This window comes from Branchiostoma belcheri, unplaced genomic scaffold, assembly GCF_001625305.1.
Source record: "Branchiostoma belcheri isolate BF01 breed outbred unplaced genomic scaffold, Haploidv18h27 scaffold66, whole genome shotgun sequence".
Classification (NCBI taxonomy): domain Eukaryota; kingdom Metazoa; phylum Chordata; class Leptocardii; order Amphioxiformes; family Branchiostomatidae; genus Branchiostoma; species Branchiostoma belcheri.
In genome coordinates this window covers 754,122-765,130 of record NW_017804309.1, presented here as the reverse complement: position 1 = coordinate 765,130, position 11,009 = coordinate 754,122, and the positions used below count along the sequence as shown (strand labels likewise).

At 44.2% G+C, this 11,009-nt stretch overlaps 1 protein-coding gene across 1 annotated transcript in view; it reads left to right on the top strand.

The window, feature by feature from the left end:
• The window catches only part of LOC109483667 (DNA replication licensing factor mcm5-like), a 24,553-nt gene extending 14,990 nt beyond the window's left edge, over positions 1-9,563 (top strand). The window contains exons 15-18 of the mRNA XM_019786703.1: positions 2,631-2,759; positions 3,124-3,266; positions 3,663-3,790; positions 8,035-9,563. Coding sequence (XP_019642262.1) covers positions 2,631-2,759; positions 3,124-3,266; positions 3,663-3,790; positions 8,035-8,136 — 502 coding nt within the window. The 3' untranslated portion in view covers positions 8,137-9,563. The remainder of the gene's footprint in view (positions 1-2,630; positions 2,760-3,123; positions 3,267-3,662; positions 3,791-8,034) is intronic.
• Positions 9,564-11,009: the final 1,446 nt, after the last annotated feature.

Here is an 11,009-nt window from a genome sequence, read left to right as displayed (position 1 = left end):
TTACTTGATGTGTACTCCACCTCGCGATAGGTTAGGTGGTTGACCTCAACTGATAGGTTAGGTGGTTGACCTCTTGGGTTCCGACTGCACAGTTTCCATCTCTGATCTCAGGAAATGTAACAGAGCCTGCAAGACACACCTCTTCCTCTCCACTCTGACATTGTTTTGCCCTTGCTGGTTCCTGGGGTCAGCAAGCACTGAGTAAGATCAAACCTGACTCAAGTCTCGGCACCAAGATTCTTGAAGAAAGGGAACGAATATCCTTCCAAATGAGCATTTGTCAGGATAGGATTGCCTCAAGCGCTGATTTCTAGATCTGGCAAAAGTCTAAAAACAACACTGCGCTACCTCCAAGGACTTCATGATCAAAGCACTTCAACTCCAGTGGGTGATCTACTGTTGACAGACATAAAATTGAGCTATGTGTGGTACAGGCCTCTTTCCATTGTCCTAACCCTTTCCCTAGCTATCACAGGTGCTCAGTATTACATCCTTGTCCACCCATCCTTGTATGTTTTACAGTAACATGGTTAGGAAGCATGATTGTAATTGGGTTGTGGGAAAAGAAGAAGAAGAAAGATATTTGGACTAGAAACTGTTGGGATAGAAGAAAGTGTCTTCAAAGTCCATGTATTCCATTTCCTTGTAGCTTTTCTTTGAAGAGCCATCAGCCTGAGGACAGACCGTGTCGATCTCTTCTGAGAAATGTCTTCTGAGAAATCGGCTGGAATTGGGACTTAGAATCCAGGTTCCGTCACTGTGGAATTAAAAAGAAAACAAACTATTCCTGTTTTTTGATTGAAGGGGCGGCAACACCAGGTCCCCCTACAGGAAGTGTAATAGTTGCATACCTGTCAAGAGTAAGAAATCTTCCAGTGTCAGAAAACACTGTCAGCCCTCTTAGGGCAGGAGGGAACAGGTCCACAGGTCACGGCAAATAGAGGATGTTTTGCCTTGATATCAGTGTTGTGCGTCATGTTATTGTACCCTGTCATGGAGCACCCTTGTGAATAATGCACGATGACATAAAACTGGGCAACTGAGACCTAAGATTTTGGTGTGTGGTGCCAGCCTGAATGGCCAATTAGGAACTAGAAAGAACACCAAAGTCTCCAGACTCTGTAGAACCAATCACTTCAAAGGTTTCTTTACATTGTTTTTCACTATCAAGAACTTAGAAGTGCAAAGATAAGTATCACAAAATAATGTAGGGAAATTATATGACTGTACATCACTTAAGGCTTTACTCTGGGGGGTTTCTATTTGGGTTTAGCCTTCCTGCCAGTTAGGGAATTTACAAGTATTTCTAGAAAAAATGTATCCAGAGTACATAATACATGGTGTGCTGGCTGTGTGTGACTTGTAGTGTCAAGAAGATTTGAGCAAAACAGCCTGTTACTTCTTACCTCATGTTGCTGAAGGACTGTTCCATATTATCAAATCGAACCTTACAGTCTGGTCAAACCTTACAGCCTGTACAGCTTGTACAAGGTATACAAAATTAGTGTGTTACACCTAAAGGCAGTTTACCGATTATGCGAAATATATTTTGGGTAGGGTGAGGACAGTTTTGACTAGATACAGTTTGTGGCAGATTCAGCAGGTGCATGGACACCAGTTAAGGACAGCGACCCCCGAGAATGACACAGTTCTGAATCAGCTCTGGCAGTCTGGGGTGTCTTCCCTGCCCCAGGCCTGGCGTGATGCCTATGAAAACAATCTAAAGGCACTTTCATGTGTCTGAGGAAGAATATGTCACGATTTACCACCAGAATTTCAATGTTACTCAGGCATCACCGATTTAATTTCTTGGTTTTCAAATCTTTGACTTAACATGGAAAAATTAGGCAGAAAAAATTCTAAAAACAGGTTTGGGCAATTCTGTGCTATACTATCATTCCATGCATCCATTGAACTGAGCAATGAACTGAGAAGATATTTTTGTATTTTGGGGTTGGTGTGAGACCGTAATGTTGCATGTCATCTTTTTTCAAATTAAAAAAAATGTTCGTATTCTAGACAATAAAGAAGTCCAAATGACAGAATTTTCCTTATGAAGTGTAATGTGTAAAATATCAACAGAATTGCTAATATTCTTTGATATGCACGCTAGGAGGATAAATTGATTCAAGTTGCTTGTTACTTAGTTTTGACAAGTCGTATTTGACGGTAATTTGGAAGCAGGGCTTGGGTTGAGTGCTTCCAGGCCAGGCATATATCCTTTCCAAGAAGCATCATGAGCCATTACAGGTAACAAATGCCACAAATGGTTACAGCGAGCAGCTAATTATAGTTTTATTTGGCAGCTACCAAGGCAGGTGTAGCATTCAGGGATGTTCCTTGTTAAACTTGGGCGCATAAATGAGAACCATGTTTCAAACTTGTAAATAACAAGTTCACTAAGCCTTGTCCTCACTTGGGGTATCATTGGGACATACCAATTTGATTCGTTGGTTCTTTGATTTAAAAAAAAATACCCGACGGTAGACATTAGATTGCATTGAAGATATACCTGAATCTATACATGAAAACAGACTAAATGGTCCTAGGTCAGGTCCAGGCCCAGCTGGTGCAGTACAAGTTCTGAGGAAATTTACCCCATTAACATGAAAGTTTTTATCGCCCTGCAGCAAGTGTGGGCCACGTCTGTCGAAGGAAGCTGCGGAGAAGCTGAAGAACCGCTATGTGCTGATGCGGAATGGAGCTCGAGATCATGAGCGCGAGTCTGAGAAGAGGAATGCCATCCCCATCACTGTCAGGTGTGTATGGAGCCATTAACGTACCAGTAGAGCTGTGTACAGTGTGCCTGTAACTGTAACCCTGTTACAGGCTGTGTACAGTGTGCCTGTAACTGTAACCCTGTTACAGGCTGTGTACAGTGTGCCTGTAACTGTAACCCTGTTACAGGCTGTGTACAGTGTGCCTGTAACTGTAACCCTGTTACAGGCTGTGTACAGTGCCTGTAACTGTAACTCTGTTACAGGCTGTGTACAGTGTGCCTGTGGTGACTGAGGTTTGTAGATGTCAGTTAGCTGAGGAACGAATCCACTTTACTTTATACCCTATGAAAAAATGTAATCAGTTATTGTTTTCTCTGACTCCTTTTAATTCATACATACTCAGGCAACTTGAGGCCATCATTCGCATCTCGGAGGCGCAGGCCAAGATGCAGCTGTCACCGTTTGCGACCGAGGCTCACGTGGACGAGGCGCTGCGCCTGTTCCAGGTCTCCACCCTGGACGCTGCCATGTCAGGCGACCTGTCTGGTAATGCCGCAATCTTTTACCCTTTTTGTGCCAAGTTTTGAGCAGGACTGATAAAGGAATGTAGTTATCAAGGACAATAGGGATATCCCTGCTACATAATTTCCTATTGTATTGATTGATTATCTTTGTTCCATTCATATCCTCTAGGTTTTGTATTAAAAACCTTACCTTAGATCTGTTTACTTATACTGCACTTTGATACCTGGCTGACCCATGTTTCATACCGTGTTGCATTTTTTATGAATGCTGAGGCTGAACGGTCTGAAACTCTAAACATGGGGATGACATTTTGCAGTCTCGCAGTTTCTGGTGGTACAATTCCACTGGATGGGGCAGCTGCCTCATCGAAACATTATGAATACAAACACAAATTTACAACTTCTTCCTCTCCCCCAGGCACGGAGGGATTCACCACTGCAGAGGACATGGAGGAGCTGGGGCGCATCGAGAAGCAGCTGAAGCGGAGGTTTGCCATTGGCTCACAGGTGTCTGAGCATGCCATCGTCCAGGACTTCACCAGACAGGTGAGGAGTAGGAATATAGAGAGTTAGTTGTAAATGTGTACAAAGTCTAGAGCAAGGTCAAGCCTGTCTATTGTGACCATTTCCTCCAAATGTTAGCTGATTGGTGGTTTAGTCTCATTTACTTTGTGCAGCTTATAGACAGGGTTAACCTTCTCCCTGGTAACCTTTCGTCAGCCAGCCTTTATTGGTTACTAGGTAGGGAAAGAGGGATAAGCACTGATTAGTGCTGTATTGAGCTTTAATAAAGGCACAAGCAAACAAAGTGTACTCACTTGAACAGTATTGCTGTCATGATCAAGATCCCCAACCCAACAGGGCAAGAAGCCCCTTACATTTAACATCACTAGATACATCACCATCGTTATGGGTGGCCACCTGTCAGATCTGTTTTTGTAACCATGGTTCCCTGTCAAGTATAGGAGAGACTACACTTCCTCTGTTTCACAGGGACAGGTGCAACATGTTCTGACCCAGCTTGACCCCAGGATTGGAAAAACAATTATTTACTGTGCTGAAGGGAGCCCATTTCCTGTGAAAATATTTTTGAGTGGTCTTCCAGGGAAAAAGGTGAACAGCAAGAAACACGAATAAATGCCAAATGGTTGTTGTAAATATCAAGACCACCATCAACAAGCAGTAACTGCAACAAACCCTGCCAGAAAAACTCTGGCCTAAAACTTTTTCTACCCCAACATCTGCTTGGAGTTTGCTACAAGCTCTCTCAGCTTGCTCTTTTGATGAGTGACCTAATGTTTCCGGGGGCAACAGCAGTAGAAGCCTGGGGAGGACTCTTTCATTGGACATCCTTTGTCCCCTCCCAGGGCGCCTTTGTGCCACACTTCTCTGACCTACTTCCATCAGTTCTTTGTGCTCCCTCTGGTCCCATACACCAACTCAGTGTTTTCACAGAGAAACTTCCTGTGGTTAGTGATCTATGGTCCAATATATTCTTCACGAGCTGACAGGAAGTTGGGCAAAATGTGAAAGTCTTAAAAGTAACAGTCATGGTGAAGACAGGAGGAACTACTCATCTTGTAACGGTAATGGTGGGAAAATGTTACCAGGTAGCCTTGCTGTGAAAAGGAATCGGTTCAGGCTTGTTTTTCTTTGGGGCGAAGTCTCTCTTTTTCCTGCATGAGCAGAAAGATTTGGTCAGGTCATTTTCCTTTGTCTCTTCTTGACGTGTAAAGAATGAGGAAGAAGATGCATTATTTCAATCTAATTAGTATTCAAACCAGTCTGCAAAGTTGGTATGTGATTGTGAGCCAAGTAAGTTCATTCCTCTCACAGTTTTGACTACCATGGTCTGGGATAGGAACAACAGTCTGTGAAAGTTTTCCTTCGGTCGTTCACAGAGTTGTTTCACCTCCATGTAAAAAGTGTACTCATGGGAATTGAGTTGAGTGAGACTTGGTTTCCTTTACAAATATCCAGACATTTCCCCAAAGAACCACCTCACTCTTTAAGAAATGAGACATCAACACTTCTTGTTGACAGAACTATTCCCTTGCTGCAACTTCAGGCCCTGTAAGTGGCAAGGATGCTTGTCTTCACCCATGATGATGGATAGGGCATGAAATTACAGGTTCCTGTCTTTGACTGGGGGATTAGTTGTATCCTTCCTACTGTAGGATGAGACCTGCCCTCCCCCCTGGACAGGGAAGACAGGAAAACCCCAAGTGAGGAAGTAAAGACTCCCATGGCCACCTGTGGGGGGACCTGTTTAGTCTACAGGATCTTCTTTACACCTTTGTCCCCCCTCCCATAAGACGTCCAATACACCCGATATGGGAAAGAAGGAAAAGCTTGAATCATCATGCCTTTGAGGCAGCCAAAACCACTGGTAGAAAGATGGAAATAAAGAACACAGGTGTCTTGAACTCTTATCAGAACACCCTTGGCTGATGACAAGGTCGAGTTTGTCTGTGCTGACCAGGAAAAGATTATCATGCCTTTGAGGCAGCTAAAACCAGTGGCAAAAAGACCCCCCCCCCCAAAAAAAAGAGCAACTGATGTCTTGAACACCTTCAAAACACCCTTGGCTGATGGCTAGGTCAAGTTCTTTTACTTTGACCAGATTTCCATTCCAGGGTTTTCTGTTGACAACTTTTGGACACTTATTGGTTCTGAAAGTACGTGATTGGATTAAGACTTTCTCAGAAGCAGCTCCTAATTTCGGAACAGTCTGAACACCAAGTGCATGTTCTCATCCCTAGGATCTTGTTTTCCATGTCCGTGTACTTGATCTTTGGCCAAGTTGCAGTAATCAAATTTGTCTCCTTGGAACACTTCAAAGCTGAGAGCAGAGGTCTGTTTTCATACCTGCCCTCCCTGCTGCATTCCTGTGATGAGGAGGAATATATTGCAGGAAACAAGTCTATTTCCTGTTTGGTGGGTCACCTTCCTCTTCTAGTCACATTTTGGCCTCAGATTTATGTATAAAGAAGCGAAAACAGCTCCTCCCGTAGAGACAGGATCATAATGCGTGGGATTGTTTTTCACACTTGAGACTGTTAGCAATTATAGTTCCCAGAGTTGAAGATAAGGTACCAGCGAAAACAGGATATATAGCCTTTCTTCACTGTCAAAAACACCTGATGACGTCATGCTCTAAGCTGGGTTAGGCTGAGTGGAACCTGTACTAGTGGAGCAGAAAAGGCAAAAGAAGCATTGTCATCAGAGTACACTGACACATTGCCCTGGTTAATATTTTTCCCTTCTTCTCTATTAATCCATATAGCACAGTCTACATCAAGTTTTATGATAGGACTCCCGAACATTTATAGAAAGAATCGAATTGTAACATCTTGAAGTCCTTATGATACTAGTATGCTGATTGGTGAGTCCAACAGACAGTTGATCCTTGAGTTCAAGTTGATGAAGATAAACTTTAGCCCTTAATCTTGATGAAATCCTTGTAACACGAGCAGGCTTTCATTGTGTGTTGGTGGCATGTCCTGCAAGGTAAACTTGACAGATACTTCGTGTAACTTGGGGCAACGGCAGGTCTTGCACGTAGGTAAGGTTTGAATTTAGAAATACAGCAGGAAATGGTTACAGTAGACAGGTGGCCACAAAACTTAAAGGGCATAATAATCTAAACTTTTTGGCAGTGTTTATGCAGAGTCTTTAGTACAGGTTTGACTCTATCAAAGAAATTTTAAAAATTTGGGAAATTCAAATTAGAACTTAAGTGGCCTTTTGATAGTGTGTGTAGCAGAGAATTATTACTTTGAGTAGCAGTATATATTTTGTATACATTACTATATATTGCTTGGGGGCCTGCATGAGGCTTACCGTCAATACTCTACACTGGTTTCAGAAAAGGCAAGAACAACTACGTATTACTTCAAAATTAAGCAGGCCTGGCTTTGCTGCTTAGTGTCGATGCTAAGTTTGTTGCAGGGCAGGTGAACTTGACCTTGTGTGACCCCGGATGACTTACATTAGCTGAGGCACATACTAGTCAGTAGTAGCCATCCTTCCATCTCGAGATTGGCACGTAATAAGCTGTAAATATCCTGCACCATCCCACCCATGGTGGCACCTATGTCGTGTCAAGTGGGGGCGACATGCACCGTAAAAGTCTTACCTCTGGCGCCAACAATTTCTGTTTTGTTTATGGAGATTTTAGAGGGAGGATTTCTTGAGTCCGTGCCAACATTTTCAGGTTTCAAGCTAAGAAGACATCAAAAGTTGCAGGGATTTGTCCATAAAGGGAGGAGAATTAGGGTTTAGGGTAGCTGTGCAGTTGAGCATTGGAGTCTTTGTGTGGAGGATTTGGAGCTAAATCGGCAGGATAGTCCTCTTTCTCACGCTGGAGAAAACGTAAAGAACAGTGTAGGACGAGAGACTGCCAGAGTGTCAATAGCAGTGGCACAGATTGTGAGCCTGTAATGCCATCTCCAGTGTGGACGTTTTGTTTCCCTAGTTGCCCAGCGATCCCCAGAACTGATGCCAAAAGGGGGATTGCTTCCTGTACCCTGTGCTTTGCCATCACTCTGGAAGTGTCAGCATGTTGTCTCAACAGCAGCGAGAAATGCCGAGGAGACATACCCAGCATTCCAAACTCTCACTTTCACAGTAACTGTTACAGTTGACCAGAGAGAATGCTGCTGTGACATCATTTCACCCTTGAAACATCTCACCCTGAACTCTGTGAACTCACAGCTGGGAACTAAGCACTATACAGATGTGAGTATCCATGTGGTGAAAATAATGTCCTTTTTTTGTCTCCTGTGCAGAAATACGCTGAGCGTGCGGTGCACAAGGTGCTGTCTCTGATGGTTCGTCGGGGAGAGATTCAGTATCGCATGCAGAGGAAGATGCTGTACCGGATCAAGTAACTGCTGAAGCTAACATCGTCCATCCATTTTTGTAAGCACCAAAATCCAACCCCCCAGTTATCCCGTGGAATATTGTGAAATCCTATCACATCTATCAGAGTATCGTACAGTCGGGTAGATACAGACCCCATGTGGTCCAGAGCCAGAAAGATGTAGCTGCTTTGGACATTCCTAAGAGTCATGGCACCAGAGCGCAAGCAACCAGCCATTGCCTTCATTGTTTGTTTACACAGTTCGAACACCGACAAAGTGATAGTTCCAAAGCTCCATCCTATACGTCCCATTTGAACGGTAGTTGCACACACTGTGAAGGCCAGGCAGATCCAAGGGTATGTCTATGCCGCAGCAACAGTCCTGTGAAGCTGAGCAAGGCCATTGCCCTGTCACTCGAGTCTCTGTATCATCCACCGTGTGCCCTCAAGTAACGCCAAGCGATGACCGCCAGATACAGGACAATTCTAATTTGTTGACTGTCAACATTGGACAGACTCACCATCAAAGAAAGCGGTGGCTCTCGTCTTTATCTAATACCGATTTTCTCAGACAGCGTTGCTCCCCCGCAGACTCACTATCCATGCAAATCCAGGTCCCCTGCAGGGGAGCCCAGCTGAGAGCATTCCCTTGATGTTCCCTATTCCAAGAAAGAGATCCCTCGCTTCACACACTGTTGCTTTGGCTTAGCGTGCTTCTGCTTTTGTTCCCCTTTCTCTATCAAATTTCTTAGGAGGCGAACTTTTCTACAATGAAGCTATTTAGCGTGAAAGAGGATTGTGTCAGAATTGTGATCTATTATCGTTCGGAAAACTTAGGAGAACATTTTATACTAGAGCTAACCTTTGATTCAAGTTATAGAGATGTATATAACGCTGACAAGCAGAGAAAGGGTCTCTGTTTTTCCAGTCACGACTGTGCATATTGGGTAGCTTTTTATGTGTCAGTCATGCTACACAGTGGGGTGGGGAGATAGCTGTGTTTCTGTGTGTTAAGAAAACAGGGACACAGAGGAGTATTATTTAAGCAACTACTTGTGGATGCCATAATCTGCCCTCTGGAAACACATCCTAACATTAAGAGTGTTATTATGCTTGTTGATCTATTAGCTTCCTGAATGACTTGCTTTCTTTTCCGATCTGCGGCAGGCTCTGCTCACTTGATAAATCGATGAGCACACAAAGCTAGTGTTGTTTGCGTGGAAGGGGAGAAGGCTTTAATTTCGGTGACAGGTCAGGGGTCGGGTTGCACCATTATTGCGTGAACACGGTGACATCTTGTCTATTGTGTACCCCTGGAGGTACGTATGTAATAGAACTACCCGCCAACTCTCCCGTCGCCGTATCCATTCTGTTGTCTTTGCTGTTTTCTTGTGTATTAATGACGATATAATAAAAATATACTGTGCATTGTAGAACGGGCTGTGTTGTTTATTTCTGTGTGATAGTGGTGTATTGTGGTCTGACGAGGGCGACATGTCCTGACACTGAATATGGGTAACGCATCCCTTGATCTGACCGGTCAGGAGGAGTTGCGATGGCGTCAGACAGGGTGCCCATCTTCACCCATAATCCTCACCTACGTAATGCACCCGTTCTTGTTTCACGCGCACACAAGCCTCTCGTTGTTAGTCGGCTTTACCACGGTAAACACTGTACCGGCACTTGAGAGTGCTAATGCTCTACTAACCCCGGGCAAGTTGGTCACCTGAACACAAACACATTAAAGACCCCATCCTCAGTACTTGGTCCATGATGCTTCAATTGTAGTTATCCACTTTGTCTCAGTCGCTAAGGGACTTCGAAACAGCAGGAGATCTGTGGAACACACCTGTTACTTTCACAGAGCTCCATCCCAAAGGAAGATGAAAGGAGCTTTGGGGTTTCTCTCACTTGTTTGTAGAACTAATGGAATATTTAGCATGTGGTCTACCACAGATAAGCAGTAAAATGAGGGAACAATCTGCATTGTTTACAAACACAATAAACAATTACAAACACAATAAGCAACTCGAAGTTGTGATTGAAGGGGCTGAAAAATTGCTACAGGTGTAACTATCAGTTGTAACATACTTCGAGTTTTGTAACTTGCCTCCCACCTGTTCTAAGTTCTGCAAATGTCGGTAACTTTGAGAACTATTTGTCGAGGCACTTCCATGAAGTGTTTGTTCGTCTGGGTTGCAACAGGAGTCAAGGTGAGCCGGCCACATGGTTGAACTTTCCTCATCCCTAACTAACCATTACTGCTTGTCGCTGTCACATTCAGAACAAAGAGGCCTGACTAATCAAACTGAAACGGAAGAAAAGCACCTTTGTGGCCGGCGGCCCCCTCCTGTTTGCACAAAGATCAGTGCTGTTTATCCAAATGACCTCCCTATTTACTTCGTATAGGATGATGTTTACCGTACCAAGACCTATTGTTGATGCAGACCTCTTCCTTTTCGCACCTTTGTCGGTGCGGGGCCGGAGGGGTCGCTCTTGTTATCCTGGAGGGGTTAATGACATGTTTGGGGACACCCTGCCCACAATATTGATGGTCAGGCACCAACAATCGCGGTGAAAAAACAACCAATGTTAGGAGGGTCTTTTGTAACAGTTGATTAATACCCGGGCAAAAGGGCAGCCAAGGTGAGTACAGGTGCACACCTGGCGATTCTTGTGACCTGCTTGGTTCAGAGACCCACCTGCCAGGTCGGTGCCTACTCCAATTTGGAAAAGCGAAAAGAAGGAGGCGTCAAGCTTGGATCCCTTTCTGTCATCACCTGCAAGTTGACGCAGGTGCCGCAGGTGTCAGATGCTGCAAATTACAGATCGGTCTCCTCCCTGCACACCTCGAATTGCCATTGTATTGTATTTTGTACCAGTATAAGAAGGCGTCCAGGA